The sequence below is a fragment of the Labrus mixtus genome, chromosome 3 (genome assembly GCF_963584025.1).
Source record: "Labrus mixtus chromosome 3, fLabMix1.1, whole genome shotgun sequence".
Lineage (NCBI taxonomy): Eukaryota > Metazoa > Chordata > Actinopteri > Labriformes > Labridae > Labrus > Labrus mixtus.
The window spans coordinates 30,314,114-30,336,426 of NC_083614.1; the positions used below are offsets into that span (position 1 = coordinate 30,314,114).

General features: G+C 39.5%; 2 protein-coding genes across 2 annotated transcripts; one reads left to right on the top strand and one right to left on the bottom strand.

Annotated features, from left to right (window-relative positions):
- The first annotated feature begins 1,077 nt into the window (after positions 1–1,077).
- Positions 1,078–3,547, top strand: LOC132970578 (transmembrane protein 69-like). The gene is made up of 3 exons (XM_061034458.1): positions 1,078–1,197; positions 2,357–2,401; positions 2,500–3,547. The coding sequence occupies exons 1-3, from the start codon at positions 1,195–1,197 to the stop codon at positions 3,253–3,255; spliced, it is 804 nt and encodes a 267-aa protein (XP_060890441.1). The 5' UTR covers positions 1,078–1,194; the 3' UTR covers positions 3,256–3,547.
- A 3,047-nt stretch (positions 3,548–6,594) lies between these two features.
- LOC132970594 (mitochondrial adenyl nucleotide antiporter SLC25A24-like) lies at positions 6,595–19,923 on the bottom strand. The gene is made up of 10 exons (XM_061034459.1): positions 19,421–19,923; positions 16,765–16,891; positions 16,510–16,597; positions 13,967–14,078; positions 10,644–10,802; positions 9,890–10,042; positions 9,581–9,688; positions 8,651–8,818; positions 8,369–8,519; positions 6,595–7,763 (listed from the first exon to the last, which is right to left on the bottom strand). The coding sequence occupies exons 1-10, from the start codon at positions 19,598–19,600 to the stop codon at positions 7,582–7,584; spliced, it is 1,428 nt and encodes a 475-aa protein (XP_060890442.1). The 5' UTR covers positions 19,601–19,923; the 3' UTR covers positions 6,595–7,581.
- Positions 19,924–22,313: the final 2,390 nt, after the last annotated feature.

The window sequence follows — 22,313 nt, forward strand, 5'->3', positions numbered from 1 at the left end:
TGCTGTGTATCATTAAAGTGTATCTTTCTCTAAATCTGTGAACGACTGATCTTGTTGCATCCTGATAAAGGGCTTGATAAAGAATCAGTTATTTTAGCTTCTTGGTTCAGCAGCATAATGACTGTTTAGTGACAGGCTAATTCACTTTGGATCACGGTTATATATGTTGTAAAGAAAGACAAAACAAGGATAGGGTACGCACATCCAAAGAAGAACTTTCACAGCTGTGGATCATATATTGAACTGAAGAAAAAAAAAAGGTTCTACACACTAGAGCAGGGGTTCCCAAATGTTTCATCCCGCGACCCCCAAAAATAACAATGCAAGAGACCAGATTTGAAAATGCCTGAAGAAGATCTGTAAAATGTAAACGTTGCTTTTGCATTTGAAGTCACTGGGAGCTTTTAATACAGTGTGTGGGTCCTTGTTTATATCTTATTAACATCCTTCCACTGTTTTTTATATAACAGCAGAAGGAGGTCAGGATTACTGAACTGGTGTTTGAGGAGCAGCAGATGAATCTTAAATAAAGATCATTTTCTGAGGTAAGGTAAAGAGACCTGTGCTGATGTCTTATTATCACTTTTAAAGCACTATATTGTTCCTGCTCTGGTTAATTTTTACTTCATCAAATATAGGCTAATTTACTTGTATTACTTCACCTGAATGAATAAATAGACCTTTTAGATGCAGTGTCTCTCTACAATCGATTTATGTTAGGAAGTAAAACACCTTTCATTAGTGATTAAATATTTGGACTAGTTTATAAAGAAATAACAAAACAATTGTTAATACTAATTTGATCAGCTTAGACATCGTTTCTATTCAACTGAGCTGTGCACTCAGTTTTAATCAGGTAATCAGAATCGACCACTAATAAGACATGTTGGTGTTTTATATATATATATATATATATATATATATATATATATATATATATATATATATATATATATATATATATATATATATATATATATCAAATCAGTTTAGCCTTACTTAACTTAATAGGCTTTTACGATTTTAGACTATTTCTACGTAGTGTAAGATTATATTTATACGAGCGGAACTGAAGTTGAATGAAGCCTCTTGTCGAACACGGAAGGAATAAACCGCGGACCAACGTGTTTCCCGTGTTGGGTGACCCCCAGGATAAATAACATTTTAAAGTATGAGGGATTAAGCTTTGACACGATGGTAATTAACCTGCTTTTATTTAATAAATGTAGTTTCATATTTTGTATATTTAAATATAAAATGCTGAGACTGTTTCCGGTTTGTTAACATGAGCTTTAAGATAAAACAGTAAAGAGGATTAATGTGTCTCTCTTAACGTGTTACACATTAATATTTACCTGTACCTGTCTGATCCACACAGGTGTGATCGTTTGTTTTGATGATAAATAACTATTTAATCTTTAAGTATTGTAAAGGCTCTTTCACTATTTACTTAAATATGTTCTGGTTTTTATCTCTCTTCTTCTAACTCAACATAAACATGTTTGTGCTTCATGAAACAGTTTTATAACTTCATGTTTTCACTGTCAGTTTGTGATGTGATTGATCTTTAAAATTATCAGATCATTTGTTTAAAAAAAAAAAAGAGGAAAGAAAATAATTTATTGCTTTTGAATTGTTGAGTCAGCTTCTACAAAAAAAGTTTAAATTATATATAAAATAGAATAATATTATAAGAAAAAGAAGAGTAGACAAATAAAAATAAATAATAATAAGTTGTAGTAACAGCTGAGTGAATTAAAATAAACTGTACAGAAGTTATACACTGAATTAAAACAAAGATGTAATACAAAACAATAACAAAGGGGAACAATGAAATGAATATAGAATAGAATAAAATAGAATTACTTTATTGATCCTAAACTGGGAAATTGTGGCGTTACAGCAGCAGGTTATCTAAACACACAATATGAGTAAAAAAACACAATATTAGCAAATCTAAACATAATATGATATTAAATACAAAGTAAATAAGTACTAAAAATATCAAAACTAAGAATGTGAATATATACAACCAGGATTTAACTTAGCATTACTAGTTAAATATGAAAGATTAAATGTAAATGTGTAAATGGACAGTATTGACATAAGTTAAAGTTCATGAGTGTAGACATGTTATCAACAGAAACTATTCAATACAACGGAGAGTAGACAAACAAATGAAGTGAACAAAATATAAATATGTGTCTCTACTTTCTTCATCTCTTATATCACACACGATGTCACATCAGTAGAGTTTGATTCACAGTCTCTTTTCTTTCCTGTGTTTTTAAGACGAGGTCAGTAAGTCTTTATTGTAAGTTTTGAATCTCATCTCTTGTTTCCTTTTTTTCATCAGATGCTCTCCGCTGTTCTCAGAAGAAGCACTCTTGCAGCCCAGAAGGTATCAATCAACCCTGTGAGATTTTTACATTTAAAGAGCTCAGTTACTCACCAGTCGTTTCATTTATTAGTTAAATAAGATGATTTTGTTTTTTTTAGGTCAGGCACTGTGCAGGGCCTCCACAAAGAGGCTGGTCGTCAGCTTCTGATGGCGGATCACGCTCCCTGCAGACCTGCTGGGCCCCAACGGCAAGGCTGCCGTTTTTAGACGGGGGTGATGGAGGAGTAAAACGTCCTGGGACTGGGCTCCTCCAGAGGATCCAGAATGATTCTGGGTCATATCTAGTAAGGAACCGACATCTTCACTCTTCTGCTGTGAGGCTAAAGAAACGACAGCTGCCTGAAGCTCCGCCCAGGGAGCTGGACTTGTTGCGCTATGACATGAAGGACTTGTGGAAGAGTCCCAAACCGGCCCTGTACCTGGGCTTTGCAGGGCTGATCCCCTTCGTCACTCCCACTCTGTTCATGGCTGTGACCGAGACCTACTCTCCACAGTTGGCCTACGCTCAGTTAGCTTACGCTGCCTCCATTGTGTCCTTCCTGGGTGGAGCACGCTGGGGATTCGCTCTCCCTGAGAGCAGTCCAGCGAAACCTGACTGGTTGAATCTGGCTAACAGTGTGGTTCCCCCCCTGCTGGCGTGGGTGACCATGCTAATGAGCGACAGCGTTATTTCTGCAGGAACCATGGTTATCATGGCACTCGGAGTCTCCCTGCACTATGATCTGTCCCTGCTGCCCACCTACCCCAGCTGGTTCAAAGCCATGCGGGCCGTCCTGACCGCCGTGGCGTTTTTTTCTCTTCTTGGCACTCTCCTTATAAGTGGAGCATACCCGGAAAAAAAAGATGTTCTCTGATTAAATTTAAAAATAGCATATTAAAAACTAGAAAATCACCATGTTCTCATTTCTTCTTGATGTTGAAGTTTTCTGTCTGGTTATGTTTGAGAATTTAAAGCTCATGCCAGAAACTGTCCTCTGTAAAAACAAAAAATATAAATGATTATTCTCTTAATGTGCACTTACTTTTCATACATCAAATTAACTAAACTTCTAATTGTCTTTCCACCAAAGGACAATTCCTCTTCTGAAAGTCTTTTGTGGAAATGTTCTTTTCAAGTTTACAATCTTAAATCACACTGACGTAAAATTCCGTCTGCTCTTTTTTGATTCTGTCACTAAGACGTTTTACATTTGGTATCAACATGTGGGTTTTAGTGGTCAGATCACAAGTGGACAACATTATAACTACAGGTGTGAACATCACTCCGGTGTCATTGTTTTCACCCGGTGGGAGGCAGAATTGTTCTCTTAGTTCTCATCAGTGCTACTGCAGGTCACATCCCTGGAGGGGGCAGACCTTAATGTGGTCCATCCGTCCTGTTTATTTTTTGCATTAACATCCGTCCTTGGTAATCAGATAGCACTCAGGTGCGGGCGTTTACATTTTTGCATTAACAATGCATCCCTTTTTGAGCGCTTTGAATTTGGATGTCACTTGCACGCCTCACATGCAAATTAGTGCATGCCCGTTTGAGAAGACTGAATGTGTCATCCTTTACATCCAGCGAGAGCCAGCATCGTTCCACCAGTTCAAAGGTTAGTCTTTTATGCTGCCCAGGATGCATGGCGTCTCCACTACCAAACCAGTCCGGATGAACGCATGCCAGACCACCTCTTCATGTGGCTGAACTGTCGGATCCTAGTCGGTCCTCTGGATGTGCATTGAGACCTGCGTTCCCACCTTGCATTAACGCCACCCCCCTTGTTATCAGATCACCCAGGATGGATTTTAATGAAAGGTATAAACGGCCTGTCGAGCATCAGCGCAGACTAGGTGTTGGAGGGTTTCACATCAACTCAAGATTGTCCTGACTGTGTGAAATGTGTTGTGCTGGTCATGGAGGACAATTTGTTCTGTGTTAATACCTTAAAAAGAAAATTAAAATATTAGTATCACAAAGGTATATATATAAGTTTACAATGCATCCTGGATCTAATGAAACGTGTTTCTGGCACATGTGGTCTTTGATTGTGACGTGTTTCATATTTACAGCGACTTTGAAAAAACACTAAGCTGATGACATCATTCATAAGATCAACACACCTGTCCAGATATCTTTTTTTTCATACTAAGGAATAACATCTTCCCTCTGAATATTGTTGGTTCTACATAGTATAATAAATACACATTCAGAACAGTTCAGTTGGGTGAAAAATAGACCCTGGGTAACATCATATTAATAAGTACATTTTAAAATAACAGAGCACACGGGATTCAGAAATATAATTTTCTGTGTGTTTTCAGAAAACTGAATTGTTGAATAGATGAAATTAATGATTTAAAACTATTCGCCTAGATTCAGCTCACTCCAAATTTGGAGAAGTTAACGGAAGTACGTACTTATTTGTGCGCCAATGACTTCAAATTAAAACAGAAGACTCCGTTATAGAGCCAGCTGTATCCACGGAGAGGGTCCAAATGCCTCCAGAGGGACAGGGCGACGACGGCGAGAGTGACGGTACGTGCCTTTTAACCTCAGAGAAAAAGAACTGATTCATTTACAGTGTGCATTTAAAACACAGCTTTAGAAAAAACACAAATGCAATACTAATACTTTGCTAAATAGATCGTGTCAGAACATCTGCAAAGACACTTATTAACCTCTTAGTAAAAATGTTCTCAGCAGGGAAGACTTTTGACTGGATCCAGCAGGACAACTGGCATTACACCCACTTTTACTTTCCCTACACAGACGTCCAGACAAATAGTTCACTTTAACATCCTTGTTATTGTTTATAAATCTCTGCATTGAGCAGGTTCCCCTGGGTATATATCTGACCTGCTCCATCCTTACAACCTCAGCAGACCCCCCAGGTCTTCTGACCAGGTGAGCATCTGCATGCTGAGCAGTTTCCTCTGATTCTTCAAACTTGGCTTTTCAACATCTAATGTAATTCTACAATGCAGCGATTTTAGTTTTGCTGTGTTTTGGTTCATTTTTTAGATTTTGTCTTATTATAATTATCATTATTGTTATTATTGTAACAAGTGAAGAATGATGAAAGTGTTATAACATGCATGTAATAATTGTGCTTCTGAGGACAAGGTTCATTCCGCTTTGAATTTTAGACAAGCCTTGACATGGCTGTAATGTCCCGTTTCCTCATTTGTGCTTGCAGGTATCGCAGGTCCAGACCATCATTCAGCTTCGTCATCCCGAGCTTCTGCTTCTAAATTATCCTCGAAGAGACAAGCGGCTTCCCTTCAGCAGAAGCTCACCCACGAAAGAAGAAGTCCAAACTTGAGACTGCTCTGGAAGCCTTCACCGCCGCCTTGAGCAATAACAACGATGAGGAGTTATTTCTGAAGAAGCGGCGGGCACAGCACGCCCATGAAGAGAAACTTTTTGGAATGATGATGACGCAATCCATCACATCCCTTGCGTCCTGCAGACATTGTTGCTCCGGGCACAGATCAGAGGATTCTAACAAAATAGAGAGCTTGCTCACATGAATGCATTTTCTATCACTCAAAATGTCTTTGGATAGAGTACATTATTTCTGTAACACTTTACATCCCTTATTTAAAAAATAAATAAGATCAAAAAATAAGAGTAGCATGCACGACTTTCCATTGTCTTGTCTTCAGACTCTTATCAATTGAATTAGTTTGGACTGATCAGCATATCCTTACATTCTGCTGATAAACAGGCACAGGATCCCTGAAATAATCTATTTTGTCTCATCGACAAAAACCAACTCAGAGCAGGATTATCATGTTACAGTCTTCAAACTAAAGTTTTGAATTTATGTCCTTTCAAATTTCTTCTATTCCCTTCTTCAAAGCAGCAGAGCCACTGTCAGCGTGTCCTTTAAACACGTCTGAGATCAGACAGTTAAAGACAGGAGTGTTATACATCACCGGCGGAAAGGGGTGTTACGTAAGATCTAAACGGGAGTAATCTCTACTTAAAGCCTCGGGTCAAAAGCACACCATCAAAACACAAGACGGGGGGTGAGATTTTTCCACATGGCTTGTGAAACATCAGAAGCGCTTCCAGAACTATGGACTAGAACTAGTTTTGGGATTTAATGAATTTTGTTTACATGTTTTGAGAAACTTCAAAATAATTGCAATTTGATGAGTATACATTTTAATGATACTTAGTGGAAAATAAATGCACTCATTGTCTGTTTTGTATTCAAATGTTTAATAAACGGAAACACTAGCATTAACTAAAACAAATATTGGGGGAAAAAAGGCAAGAAAATGGGTATGGGAGAGAAACAACATATAAGGCACATTATTCTCCTGTTCACCAAATTCACCCAAAAGGTGCAATAAAGATGGAATATATATATTTTTAAAAAGAGACCTTTGTGGAGGCAACAACACCAGAGCGACATCCATTTCCCAAACGCACCGAGCAGAATGTGTATGAGTGAAGAGTAAACACCGTACTGCACTTCAAAAGTTTCCTCAGATTTGGAGGTGAAACAACTTTCACTCGCACCTGAATGTAAGTCGATGTGTTGAGATCAATGTGTGGTAATGTTCAGAAGATGTGAGTTCACTTTCTGTCTGCTTACTCCCGATGAAGCTAAAGATAAAGTCTACTCCACCAAGTGTTCCGCTTTTTGAAGGAAGAAGGTGCTTTTAGGTCAAAGACTGAAGGAACCTGTGACATAATCCTGGTGCGGTGATGTAACGTGAGCAATTCTTAACATGACTGATAAAACATGATACCTCTGCCCAAATCAAAAAATATACAAAAGAAAACATGCCTTGAAATCACAAATAACCTCTATCAGTGTTTTTGGTTTTCTTAATGTCCACCTCTTTGGTTGCAGAAAGTAAGAGTGAGTTGACCCGGACACTGACGGCTGACTTAAATCTTTACGTGTATTTTAAACGCACACAGTTGGAAACATTGTAGAAGTCTCATTAATCATAATAAGCCCTGTGTATGTGCTGCAGGAGTTTGTAAACAATATCTTCTTTTTTCTTTTTTTAAATGGCTCAAAAGTTTAGCCAAAGTCCTGCGATCGCTTTTAAAAAAGCCTCTACAATGAATCCAACCTGCAGCGGTTTGAGTCCAGACTTAGACAGTCGGGTATAAAAAAATAAATGCTGCATATCCTTTTACACTCTCATGGACACAGACAAAGACACTGTACTGCCTACTTTGAAATGCCCAAGCCAGACCGCATGTACTCATACACCACGTAGCTGATGCTGACAGCCGGTATGACCTTCATGAAATTGGGCAGGATGCCACGGTAAAGTCCAAAGAAGCCTTCCTTTTCTATGATCTTCTTCACCATGAGGTTCATCGGCAGCTGCTCTGCGCCCTCCAATGAAGCTGAAAGCACAAGAAGAAGAAGTTGTTTTAATACAAGAGGACTTTTGGCAACGGATATGAGTGCTTTAAATTAAGTATTCAGTCCGCTTTGTGTGACAACAAAGACAATCTCAAAGGTTTCCCTGCATGTCTCTGTCCTCTTGTAGTACTCTCTATTCATCATCGCTTCAAACGTTTAAGAACTATCTTTGAACCCATCGTTTGTGTAATAAGAAAAACCGGCCCAGATTAAATACATTCCTCAAAAAAAAAAGAAGGAACACAATCAATTGAGAGTTTAGGAATTAGTCAAATCTGAATTTCCCCCCTGGGATGAATAAAGTATTTCTGATTCTATGGTCATAATATCGTAGAAAATGCTCAGATATATTCCATGGAAGACACGAGACACTCTGCAATAACAATCTAAAATTCACAACAAAGAATTGCAGTTTATTCATTGGCGTTTGGACTATCCTGGTAATAACTCATATGGCCACCAGGAGGCCACAGAAATCAACCGTAAACATGCGACTGACTTAAAAGTTATGACGCCCCATGAAGAAAAAATGCAGAACTAGTTAGTCAGTTTTGACAGAATTTGAATGAGCTTTGGTCCTCTGTACCTTGTGCCTGCATCCTGGTGCGGATCAAAGCCAGGGGGTAGCTGGCCAGCTGACCACACGTGCTGGATATGGTTCCACAGCCGAGCAGCACCAGAATCCCGGGGTTAGCTGTTTCACTGGCGTAGCGAGACAACCAGAAGTTCTTCAAGCTCTGGAGAGGAAGGAGCAGTGTTCAGGCGAGTCTTAAAGACTGTTGTTTTAGACCTTCACTGTTTTGAGGACAAATAATGTTGCATATGGAAGTGGAGTTTTGTCGCTACATCAAGAGAAATATTAACAAACCTCGTAAACTGCCAGGTCAATGCCAGCGTACGGGATGATGCCCAGAATGTTGGGAATGTAGCCTTTGTAAAACGCTTTCACTCCCTCCTTCTTCAGGATTTTCTTGGCACAATCAGCCATTCCCGTGTACTGTCCGGTCTTCCTCAGGGTCAGGCGGGTTTTCATCACCTGAAAAGGTAATCAGTGAGGTTATTCTTGACCAGGCAGCACTCTTACTGACACGCTGCTGTAGCTATAGGACGTAGCCTTCAGTCTGATAAAAGCTGCTCACTTGGAGAGGGATTTTTGTCTTCACTTTGTCAGCCTCCATATTGAGCCTAACTTTAGGCCAATAATGTTTATAATAATCAGTGTTGAGCAGCATGACAAGTACACATTTGCAGCATAGTCCACATCCCATACAATCAGTAAAAGCACTGCGTTTAGGCATCCAGTATGTGGTTAAAATATCACCGTTTAGAACAAACTGAGCCTACAGATGTGGAACTGGCTGCAAGGGTGTTTTATGTCTTAAAACTTTATAAAATTAATCTGAATTGTAATCCTTTATAACCACACTGACTTTAAACAAACTAAAGCCTTTGCTGCGTGTGAGGAAACAAACTGTGAGGTGTTGTAAGTCACCTATCCAGTGAGTTTAATATTCAAAACATCTTTTGCATGATGTATCACACCTACGTTTTGATCCTTAGGTTCCCCTGTCATGTTGTTAATTAATACTAAGTCATGTTGTTACTATTTAAAAAACTGAAGATAAATGAAAATGTTAATGGTGATGTTGATTCACCTTAAAAATCAAAGTAAAGAAATCTGCAGAGATAAATACCATCCTCACATGTTTTTAGAAATGACATCACTTCCTCTAACTTCATGGCCTTCTCATTAGTAAGATATCAAATCAACCACGAACATAAGGTAACCTCTGCTCACCTCCATGGGGTAGATGGCAGTTTGTGCTGTGGCTCCAGCCAGTGATCCAGCCATAAACCTCTCGTGGGTCTTCACCTTCCCCGGCTCACTGGACAGAAGCTTCTTATACTGAAGAAACACGGTGACACGGGAGCAGAGCATGAAATAAACAGAGAATTGAGGGTCATCTAATAAAGGAGGCAAAAGGACTTTACGGGTCAGTGGTAATCAATATCAGCTGAATTATGAGTTATTATAAATGTTACTATACATCAAAAGTGACTGAGTTATATTCTGCAACTCGTTTTAAAGGAAGTTAAATGGCGTTACCTGCTCATAGGCCATGAATTTAATGGCGGTCTCGGGGGCGATCTTCAGAACATTGATACCGTTTCCTCTCCACAGAGACGCCAGGCCTCCTTCTTTTAACATTTGCTGAAAACCACCAACCAGGCTGATCTTGTTGGTCTTAGATGAGTGCACCTGTAAAATAAAAAAAGGGGGATTTATCATCACAATTGCCACAGAATCAATGGAAACAGCTTCTTCACAATAAAATGTACTCCTGAGCTGTTTAAGCTACCGACACAAGTTACTATTCCAAATAATCTGCACCATGATTTCATTAAACCACTTATTCTGTTTGGTCTGAAAGTGAGGTCTACCTTTTAAGAGCAAGTTTCAAGTTATTATCTCCCCTCGTGGTTGTGTTGTATTCTACTGGCTGATTCCTCCTGTGTGTGGTCACCTGAGACGTTCATCCTGCCTGAGCTGTGCACATACTGTATGTGCAGTGGAAGGGAGGCTAGATGGCTTCTAATATTATGTGTGGAAAAAAAGGTTCTGTTGTAATCTCGGCAGATGTTTTATTTTGTGCATATTAACACCTGTGCACTTTACAACCTATCCTGGTTGTAGTGATTCTTCAATTAAAGTCAACGGCTGTGATCCATGTAATTCAGTTAATACATGAGCGAGACAATATGTGAATAACATTTCTGATTTGCCGCCATCTGGGACTGTTGTGTGCCATTCAACGTCTCTTAAAGCTGTTGAAGAAGAACATCAGACAGAGGGAACTCACCTGCATGAACACCTTCATCCTGTCCAGCGGGGCGGTTCCTGTGCGGGACACGGCACCAGCCATCGCTCCCGCTGACAGCTGCCTCCACCACAGACCTGTCGTCTTCTCTTCCTCTGTGAACTCATCTGGGATGGCGAGGCTGTCACCAATGTCCAGCACCTTCACACAACACAACACGGTGTTATTTCATGAAAGGCAAAGAGACATTTTAAACAGTAGCATGGAGCTAAAAAGGAAGTTACATAGGTGCAAAATGTGCTTTTATTTGTGAGGGTCACATGCACTAAAGTAATTATTCAATGTTCAAAAGGAATTGAAAACCCACTGGAAGTCTTTTTTTGGATTCATTAGAAGTCATTCAAAGCGCTTCCAAACCACGGATGATTCTCAGCTTCTGGCTTGAACTTAACGACTGGCAGGACAGGACAAACGTCACGTCCTAATTCAAAATCTTACATAACCACTGCTCCATGCTGTGAGATCAACGTCTCCATTACAGAGAGGTGTTTTAGTGACATAACTTTAGCAACACTCTGCTACTGCAGCATCATCATTTAAAAGATTTATTTCAGTTAAAAAAAAAAAAAAAACCTCAAATGATATGAAGGCTTGCATTGTTATTAATGATTTATGAGTAACATCAAGGCGTGCACAAACTAGTCCAGACTGCGGTACTGAAGTCTTCAAACAAACAACACTGCAGAAAAATGAAAAACACTTTGAAGCAACATTAGACACTTTAGCTGAAACTGTTAAAGAGAGTCAAAGCGGTCGTTTTTTAAGTTTGAGTGACCAGTGATGAAAAAGCTTTTCACAATTTAGAGTTATTAAAAACATTAAGTTACCGTGAAACCAACTATAAAGGGTTATTTGAGGTCAAAGTTGGTTTCAACATTTTCGGATTTAACAAAAATTCATTAATAAATTAGACAATTTAGATTTTTCAACACAAGACAAAACTTCAGCATCGTTTTTTTAGAGGAAGACTTCTAAAAATTGGGGAGCTAAAGTAAAAATAACAAATATATGACTGAGCTGGACAATAACAGCCACAGCACACTGTATCCATGGCAGTTCTGTACTGCTATGACTGTTATGTATCTGCAGACGGGCTGCTCTGGCCGATATCAACATGCAGTATCTAGAATCTGTCATACTAAATTGATTGAGTTCCACTAAAAAAAGCAGATCTCTCATCCATAATAAGTTGTAAGACTGAACTGAGAAGCTAAACACACAAGCCTACCATGTCCACCTCCACCTCATAGAACGCCCCATCATCTTCAAAGTCGATGAAAAACCAGCTTTTCTGTTGTTGCTGCTGCAGCAGAGCCATGGCCGACTCAAGACTTAGAAAAAAGAATCCCAGATCAGGTACAATAACGTCCCACTAACTACTTCCTGAACGCTGATTCTCAGACGGATCGATTCTTTACATGATTCTAATGAAGAGCCCGGTCAGATGTCGAGGGCCTGAGGGGAGAAACGATGAATCCCAAGTTGCCAGTAACCATCGGCGTAAATACTGGTGGGAACTTCTCACTGCCATAGATGGTACCACTGATGCCTGGTGTCCCGTCGTGTTCTGTTCAGGACTCACTTTCTCTCCCTGCTGAACTGTCCCAATCCCACTGATGAGTTAATCCTACGTTAGGTCAGACTGAAATTAGCTTATCTCGGCCTCAGATTAGCAGCCACAGGTTTATTTGTGGGTTGCGCCAGTGAACAAAGGCAGCAAACGTCAGAGATTAGCCATTGACTGGGATTGGGCCGTGTCTCCAACATGCAACCATAGTAAAAAAATAAAAAAAAATAAAAAAGTCACAGAATATTTAAACACAGACATATGAATCTAATCGTGACCTATGAGTGGAAAAATGAGGATTCAAAAATGATTTCTTAGACTAACTGGCTGCTAAAGGTTAAGGAGTGAAATACTGTGTTTGAGATTGACCTTCAAAAACAAGGAAGGCTTCACTTCAAAAAGTGGATCGCAAGGATTTAAACTTTATTGTGGCATATAGATTTATGAAATAATTTATTCTCTTCTAATTTACACTTAAAATCAACCTCAGTTCCCAAGAAAGGTAATCATGAAAACAATTTAAGTCAAGCTTCTTAATCAACACAAATCAAAGATCAGAAGAAAACTTCAGGTTTCTCTTTTTTGAATACTTAAAGAGTTCCTTTATTGTCTTGGCATCGACATTGAGGCCCTTTAAAATATATATTATAATAAGTGTTGAGCATCTTCAAACAACTCCAGGAAGAGTTCCTTCTAATCAATTATTTTGATCACTTTGATTCTTTTTTACAGACTCGATTTAAATCAGTATTTCCAAACTCCTCCATGTGTCCTCGCCACGCCGTCTCTTAAAATGAATGAATGAGTCTAATCTGTTGACGTAGACGTACTGATCCGCTGCCAAACTCTTCGTCCAAATCCAATACCAGCTAACAGCTCCCTTTCACAACCTTCCCCTTTGGCTGGGACATTTAAAGGCAACAAATAGAAAGTTAACTGTTTAGCCTCCATGTTTCTTTTGTTCAAGGTCAAAGAACTCTTCTAACTTTTCATTTTTTCCCCCCTCTATGTTACAGCGTGCAGGACCTGAATTGTTAAATATACTGCAAGCATCGTACCCCCCCCCCCCCTTTCTGCAGAGAAAGTGCTCCAATGTTTGAAAGTTTGAGGGAGGAGTCTTGCAATTATTTTGCTATTATGTGTAATTACTGCCATGTGTGAAGAATGCTTTTCCTAAAAATATGTGAACAAGGTGAAAGGGGTCAAAAAAAAAATTAAATAGAGTTAAAAAAAATTTAAATGTAGTCAAAGACATGAAGAAAGATCTTTGCTCTGTTGTCTCTTATTCGTTCTCCATGTGTCATGAATTGAATCTTATTTTGCAATACAGCCGATCAGACCTTTATATTAGGACTTCATCTTCCATTAGAAACGCACTGAAACCATTTATAATACGACACACCACGATACACTTTTAGTGTCCCCTTGGGGGTTTGTCTTGGACTCGTGCTGCTCACACTGATCCGCCTCCACAGTAGCATCGAAAAGACAAAGAACAAATCCGCAAAGAAGAGAAACAGAGAAGCACATACCGATGAAAGCCACAAACAACATCTGCATGTTGTTCATGCTGATGTACTTCTGCATGAACAACAAGAATAAGAGAATAAGAGAAGACCACCACACCATGTGAATCTTTTCATTTAACAGATCCACTACTACGGTGCCCCCCCTCCCTCACACAGTCTCATGAAAAGGACACAGACAGTCCAGGTGCTGAGTCATGGCCTGTCCTTACCGTGGAGTGCTTCCAGTAGCGGATGATCTCCTGCAGGTCGGTGGCCGGGTTAAAAAGAAAGTGCTCCCTCCATTCATTCCAGTCCACAGTCATGGTGCCGTCCACATCGATACTGTGCAGCAAGACAGCACAGACAGAAAAGTGTTCAAATGTTTGTGTTATTTCAAGTGGACATAGAAGCAAACATCACAAACTAGAGCTGTGCGGTTAGGCCGATCAAATCCCATCTACTCATTTTGTCTTTTTCGTTGGATAAAGTGTTGAAGAGAGCAGACAGGATCTCATTGAGAGAAAAAGATGGTGGATGATATGAAGCTAAAGGAGTTGAGCTGCATTCAAACTTGACATGAGATGATTACATGGTTACTAACTAAACGTCTTATAAAGCGGGGAAAGTTCTCAAACTGTTTTTCAATTGTTAGAATCCTGAAACAAAATTAGAATAGCCTGCAGTGATGAATCCACCCAGCCAAGAATCTTTAGCTGCCCGTGAAATCACAGAGCGCAGTAAAAAGCGCAAAGTATAAGGTACTAATTATTTAACTCCCTCTGTTATACACAAACCATTTATCAAGTTAAAGGTCATTATTTATCCTGTACACGTCAAGTCAAACATCCAGGAGTCCACTTTACTAATTGACTAATGGATTACCAACAATGCCTATACTCAAAATCCCATTCACTTCCCAGAACAATTATGTGTCCGTCCTCACGTGTGCTCGTTTAATGAGAGACAGAGAGAAAGAGAGAGAGAAAGAAAGAGAGACAGAGAGAGAGAGAGAGAGAGAGATTGTACAAAGATGAAATGACAAAGATTGTAATAATTTGTTGATCATCATTTTTCTGTACTGCTTTGGCAACATGGATTGCTGATCAGTCATGCCAATAAAGCTCATTTGAATTGAATCGAATTGAGAGACAGAGAGAGAGAGAGAAAGAGAGAGAGAGAAAGAGCGAGAGAGAGAGAGAAAGGGAGGGAGAGAGAGAGACAGAGAGAGAGAAAGAGCGAGAGAGAGAGAAAGGGAGGGAGAGAGACAGAGAGAGAGAGAGAGAGAGAAAGAGCGAGAGAGAGAGAAAGGGAGGGAGAGAGAGAGACAGAGAGAGAGAGAGAGAGAGAGAGAGAGAGAGAGAAAGAGCGAGAGAGAGAGAGAAAGGGAGGGAGAGAGAGAGACAGAGAGAGAGAGAGAGAGAAAGAGCGAGAGCGAGAGAGAGAGAGACAGAGAGAGAGAGAGAGAGGAGAGAGAGACAGAGAGAGAGAGAGAGAGAGAGAAAGAGCGAGAGAGAGAGAGAAAGAGCGAGAGAGCGAGAGAGAGAGAGAGAGAGAGAAAGGGAGGGAGAGAGAGAGACAGAGAGAGAGAGAGAGAGAGAAAGAGCGAGAGCGAGAGAGAGAGAGAGAGAGGAGAGAGAGACAGAGAGAGAGAGAGAGAGAGAGAAAGAGCGAGAGAGAGAGAGAAAGAGCGAGAGAGCGAGAGAGAGAGAGAGACAGAGAGAGAGAGAGAGAGAGAAAGAGCGAGAGAGAGAGAGAGAGAGAGAGAGAAAGGGAGAGAGAGAGAGAGAGAGAGAGAAATATTTGCCTAATAGCAACAGATAGTGTTGAGGCAAAATGCAAATTAGTTAGGTGACTGAAGACGGCCTTCATGCAAAGCAACACAAATTTTAGCAGAAAAAAACGATTTAAATAAAGTCCAATCTAAGAACAAATAAGAATTAAAAACCCAATAGATATATAGATATATTGATGGGTTCATGTACATTTTCACTTCCTTCCTCCACGTCCTCTCTATGATTCATCTCTGTGCTCATCGTCCCCCTTTCCTTATTTCCTTCCTCAGAATGACTTTGTCTGTTACTCATTCGTCATCAATCGCTCTCTGTGGTTTTCAAATAAAAAATCTTAGTGTCTGATTCACCGTGTCGTGCACATCCTGCTTCACTTCTCTTCCTACAGAGAAACGTCCAGTGTGTGCTCCTGATCACCTGCAGCTTCGCACTTTGTTTAGAAAAAATGTAGGGCACAGTGTAAAGAACACAGTGTAAACCTGTTGTGTCTGTTTTAATGAGCTTGTCCTGAATGACTGGAAAGACTGATGACAACTCATTAAAAAGTCCTTCAAACACTCGTACTAACACTTGTATGTGGGACAAAAATAAATGACTGATACGTCCATCAAGAAAAGGACCATTGTCTGTTGGGACAAAAATAAATATGACTGAATGAATACATGTATAATCACTCTAACATCAGTGAGCATGTGAGAAGATGCTGATTCACAGCAATCTGCAGAACCACAGTGAATATTAGCTGACGATCAAATGTCTTCTATCTGGTGAAATATGTTATACCCAGTCTGTCAGCTCTATTCACAACCTAATAACAGACTGCTCTCCCTATCAGTCCCTCACACCTTTAACATCTCTCGAAGTAAAAAAATAAATAAACAAGAAGGTCCTAGGTCACAGGATTGAACTCTTAACCATACAGCATGCCTGCTACTGCAGAGGGACCTTTTTTTAAAAACAGAAACCAAAAAATGCAGAATCACCTTTGAAGGATCTTGCTCGCCCCCTCTTTGCTGATTTCCAGTCCAAGCTCTTCAAGTGCCTGCTTAATCTCCAAAGGGTCCACCCTACCTGTTGGAAATAAAGCAAATCATCCTCAAATTTTGTCACAAGCTGGGGGAGAAAAATATGGAGTGAATGTTCAGCCTGTGTGTTCTTAAAATGTCACTAAATGTTTGTTGAATTCTGGTTGAATCCACAAAGCTGAATGTTTCTAAGATGAAATATTTGCCGCTCACCATCGTTGTTTTTGTCCAGGCTCTTGAAGGTGAGCTGTAACTTCTTCTCATGGTCCTTCAGATACTTGGAGAACTCGTTGAAGTCGAGCCGGGCGTCCTTGTCTTGGTCTCCGGCGGATACGATTTTCTAGAGAACACACAGAACACGATCCATCCGGTCATACAAGAGGGTCTTCATAGTGCCAGTTGGTGACAAAATAACAGAGAAATGTGTCTTTACATTAATTCATCCTATTTGTTTTTATTGTATGCTTTCATGATCTATTCTTTAAGTCATTTTGGTGAATGTACATCTTAATGTCATAACTTTTTATTGATTCTAAAGCTGTGTACAGAAAGACTGTCTTTGTTTGTTTTAGGGATCATCCTAGATTAAGACTAAGAATCTATTCAGTTTTCTTCATACGCTGTACAGTAGGTGCTCAAAGATAAATAGAAGCCCACTGAACAGTTTGAAATGTCTGATGAGAATCTAAAGCACAGGAAAATGTATCAGTGAAAGACTTTTATAGCACGCCATTTTAATAAATGAGTCATCGCAAATTGACCTACTCATCAGATATAGATTATTCCTCTGAATCAGAACCCTGCTGATCTTTAGAGGATGTCGGGAAAGCAGCCAGCGTGCATGACATGTTACTACCTCTTTATAAAAAGGTGTGGGAATCACCAGAGGCGCCACGATACGATATCATCGCCATACTTGAGTCACGATACGATATTATTGCGATTTTAAACATTTTGCGGTATGCTGAGAATCGCGATACAATACACTGCGATTTAACTTTTTAAACTGCATATTATGTTCACTACACTAAACTACATCAAGAACTGTTTTGTCAAATAAGAAAACATTCTCAGTCTGTTCATCTCACTTCAGTTTTTTTATTTCTACATAGTGGGAGTCGAGCCCACAGAGTGGGAGTCGAGCCCACAGACTGAACAACACTGTGATCAAAGTAAAACCTTTTAAAGGCTGCATGCACCTCACAATCTGAACTGTTGGTGTTTTAGTTTAATCCAACTTAAACATGATTTTTTTTCCTCTAAAATATCGATAATTGGCTTCTATGAGACGATATAATATCGCAACACAAAATATTGCGATACTATGCTGTATCGATTTCACCTCTACTCTATATCATGTCACTGTTGCATAATGAAACAGGTAGAGATACACTCTTGATATGACACCTTTTTACACACAGCAGCGACCTCTCCTAACCTTTTTTTTTTCCCTGACTCATAGTTTTAAAGTTATCAGTCTCACAGATGAGGGCGAGGAATGTGAGATTTATTTGATTAGCAAAGGTGGGACTGTCGCGGGGCTCGCCTGCACCGACTGTTTGAACTTTGAGACAGTTTCAGATATCCTTTGGCACATTTTCTCTATGCACTCCTCTCTTTCGGTGAGGACACTGTTATGCAGAGAAACCAGATTTCCAGAGAAGACTGTTAAGTATTGGCTCCGGGTGACTCGGTCCTGTTAGGGAAACATGTTTAAAACTGTCGAAACAAAAAAAAGTGGAAGTCATGAGCTTCTTCCACTTCAGTCTCTTTGTAATGGGCCTCTCAGGGACATTTTGAGGACCACAATCTTACCACAGTGAGCAGACATGTTGAAGCATTTAGGGGATATGTGCCTTGCTCAAAGGCAACTCAATTGTAGCATTTAGAGAGAGCAGACAACCCTCTTGTTTATCTTTCCGCTGAGTATGAGTCATGCATTACTAATAATAATCTATCAGTGAGAACCCTCAGACAAAGTAAATCTGGAGATATAATGAGGATCCTGACAAGCTAGAACTTGCTACTTAGATTGTGTGATCGAGTCAGGAGCTCAGAACAGCTTCAGAATAAACCGTGTGATGAGTTTGTTTTACAAACTTCAACAAAGTCTTTAAAGGGCTTGAAAAAAAAAAAAAAGGTTAAATTTAAACATCTAGCATGACATGATAACTCCTTCTGTATGAAGATCATGTGACAAGCTGGATGCTCCAGAAGATAAATTGACCTTGTGGTAATACTACTTTCTCATGTCTTTGTTTTTTTTAAATGCATTTTGTCATTCCCAGCAGCACAGGTTAGATTAATAACATAAATCTGTAGTTTGTAACTATTTCCATTAAATACATGTGGCTTCAAAGTACAAAGTACAGTTCAGAATCTGTTCACTTTTCTATTTATATATACTGTATATTTATTTCATCAAACTAATCTATCAAGCACAAATGGCACATTGAAGTGGGTTCTTCTGTTTGTTTTTAATCCATATAACCTTATTATCCAAAGACACTGACTGTGTATTTAACAAAACAAAACATGCAACTGCAGCATCTTTGTTGATTTAACATTTTCCTGAAATTTTAAAGAATAATCTTCAAGACATGAACTGACAATGAAAGCACTTATTGCTGCAGTCCTGTAGAAACCAAAGGGTAATATTAATTTAAAAACATCATAGTTATTAATGTAGTTATTTGTTGAGTAGCCTTCATGTACTTTATTCCTTATAAGGCCTGTAAAGAGTGTTAGCATTAAGGGTTAACTGCATTATCTCTGGATTGCAGCCTGTTCTGTTTCTTCAGTATTCGGGACAACTTTCTTTCTCTTTAAGTGTTTGTGTGATGTTTATTGTATCCAAAGTTGTAGCTACCTCTGCTGCTCCTTGCCCAGCTTTGATACCCATGGCAGCCAGGCCCGTCTTCAGCTCGGACACGTCCACTTTCCCATCCTTGTTGGTGTCCAGTCTGGCGAACAGCTCCTCGTACACTTTCGACGCATCGTCGGCACACTGGCAGTCCGTAAAAAACAGCTTCCTCACGGCTTGGTACATGGTCTTGGGCCTGTAGCTCCAGACAGACAGCAAACTGTGCAGTGAGGCTGCAGTGGAAACACACTTAACACACACACACTCACACACAAACCGAGTCCTGCGGCTGGCACTTCTGGTCTGGAGCAAGGAGCAGGGAAGCCCCGTGTAACTTCAAAGAGATTTTCCGAAGATAATGAGTCGCGGAAAAGTCCTCATAAGTCGGTGCAGAATCCGATAGGCCTCTATGAGAGCTATAATGCTGAATTACAGAAGTATGTGTGTGCGGATGAGGTTGGCAGCGGCGGGCAGAAGGGTGGGGAGAGTCGGTTTGCCTCAGAAGACCTCCTCTTTCACTGCGCACACAAACATTACGGAGACACACCCTTCAGCAGGAACTACACTCAAAGTATGTTATTTCACCGCGCGTCTCACATGAGACACATGACATTTACACTTTCTGCTGAATGGTTTCCATTCTTATGCATCCCCAAAAAGATGTTACTTCCTGCCTTTTCAAATGAGGTTATTTCATGTTGTGGTTTTGTTGGTTAACACCACGCACGCACGCACACGCGTAAAAAATATGCATATACAGTGAAGGCCTGTGGTCCTTGCCCCCATAGCAGGCTACATAGTACTAAGTCCATGTAGGCAATCTGATTCAGTTCAATGACTCATATCCACAGGAATCTGACAGCTGGTTCCAGGCAAAAAAATATCCCCCAAAACTTTTGAAATGATTCTTTGATGTGGGAAGAGGCAGAGAAATGGATGACAGAGGGAGGGGAGTCGCTGCATGTGAAACAGACAGTTTACAGCGACACAGACTTTGCAGTTCAATTAAATAGCTAGCCTGCTTTGCATTTCTGAACACCTTCAGTATTGCTCGATCTTTAAACTTTTCCCAAACTAAAGTTGTGCACCAACAGCTCCCAAAGAGACTCGAAATTATCCAGAAATATGTTTTTAGGGTCCATGTGAGGTTTTTAAAAACCTATCGCTATTTATGTCATATGGGGTTGTGCAGGTCTATTCGCATGATGAATACTTTACTAGAATAATGTGGGTAAAATGTTTTCTAAAGTTGTTACCAACAGAATAAAAAAAAAAGGGTGATTTGCAAGTTGTTGTTTTTTTAAGTCTTGAAAAAATGCAAGTCAACTGGAGCTTCGGGGCAGTGTCAAGTTTGTACCACGAGGGGGCGATAAATGCTACATAACAGCAGCTGGTTTCACTTTGTTATTGTAATCTGTCAAATCAGTGCTGCTGTTGTTCTGCCTGACCGCCAGGAGGCGACAGAGAGGGGAGGCGGGCTTTCTTGGACCCCACGTGAAGCTGATAGTTGCCATCAACGTACATTCGTTCAATCCATATAAAGTACTTCAAAATAAAAGCAGAGCCATAAATACGTTTTAGTAGAAATTTAGCTGAAAATAATTATATCTCAGCACGGAGGGTGTCTGATTGGTAGAAAAACTCAACATTTACTTAAATAAAAATGGCAGTACCACAGTGGGAATAGACTGTGTTATAAGTAACAGTTGTGCTTTCTAAATTGTTCCTAAGTGTGCGACAGTAGAAGCATCACAATATTAAATCCATACCGAAATTAACAAGACTTAATATGCATGCCGGACCATTTCGGAGTCATGTAAAATATTGTGCATTATTATATGTACAGATTTTACTCAGTTGTTGCTTTACTTATAATACAGTGTCATAATGTATTAGTCCTATTGTAATGGCAATTTTCCATTTTTTTCCTTTGCTCCAATTATTGCCATTAATACACAGGTAGGAGTGAAGTCTTACGCAGATGCAAACAATGATTTTCCAGCCGTTATTAAAGTTGAGTTGAAGGTTTATTGAAGTGACTTGATGGAGATATGAGAACATAACACATAGCATTTCCAGTGAAGCCAGTAGAATGAATGAGTTGTAGTTTGTCTGAGTGCTGGTCTAAAACATGAATGCTGGTCTGGTGAGAACTGTCTGCGCTCCCCCTACCTGTGCCTTCTCTTTCCTGTCACCTGTGCCACTATATATACACGCCCCTGTGCATTCAGTGTCCCTAGTGGAAAATAATATGTTCAGATAAATCTAATCTGTACAACATGCCAACTATAAACACAAAATGGCTCCTACACCTATGAAACATTTATAAATATTTATAATCATACATTCACCAACAATTATATTTTAAATACATTTTCTATTTAGAAGTCTTGACGAAGAAAAGCTACACTGTCACAATGCCATAAATGTAAATGATTATAAATCAAAAAACTAAAATAAAGGCAGATGTTTGTTTTCCAGCCTTGTGCAACTATCAACATTTGTATTTATTTAGATCCATGAGCAACTATCACATTTTACTCAAGCACATTAAAATGCAATTTAATAGTCCTTAAATAGTGAAAAATGTTAAACTGGAAATTCCCTCTCTAATTTTCTACTTAATCCCTTCCAACCATAGACTGTAAATATTAGCTTCCAACACGCAGCCATGCCCTATTAGTGGCTTTTAAATTGCCATGCACCTTAACTCCCTCTGCTTTATCTGGTCTCATGCACTACATCACTTTATTCTATCCTTTTTATATCAGTATTAATACAGTTCTGGTTAATTTATTCCTGTTGTTTCTTATCCATCTTTGCACTACGGTCACTTTATTTATCTCATTACCTTTACAGTTATATTGTTTATATTAGTTCTGTTGTTCCATTATTCACC

Coding starts and splice junctions, on each gene's coding strand:
- LOC132970578 (XM_061034458.1), top strand. Junction 2,402..2,499: donor GCACTCTTGCAGCCCAGAAG/GTATCAATCAAC, acceptor TGTTTTTTTTAG/GTCAGGCACTGTGCAGGGCC.
- LOC132970594 (XM_061034459.1), bottom strand. CDS start 19,600: ATGTACCAAGCCGTGAGGAAGCTGTTTTTTACGGACTGCCAGTGTGCC. Junction 14,079..16,509: donor GCGAGCAAGATCCTTCAAAG/GTGATTCTGCAT, acceptor CTTGCTGCACAG/TATCGATGTGGACGGCACCA. Junction 9,689..9,889: donor AATTCATGGCCTATGAGCAG/GTAACGCCATTT, acceptor GTGTTTCTTCAG/TATAAGAAGCTTCTGTCCAG.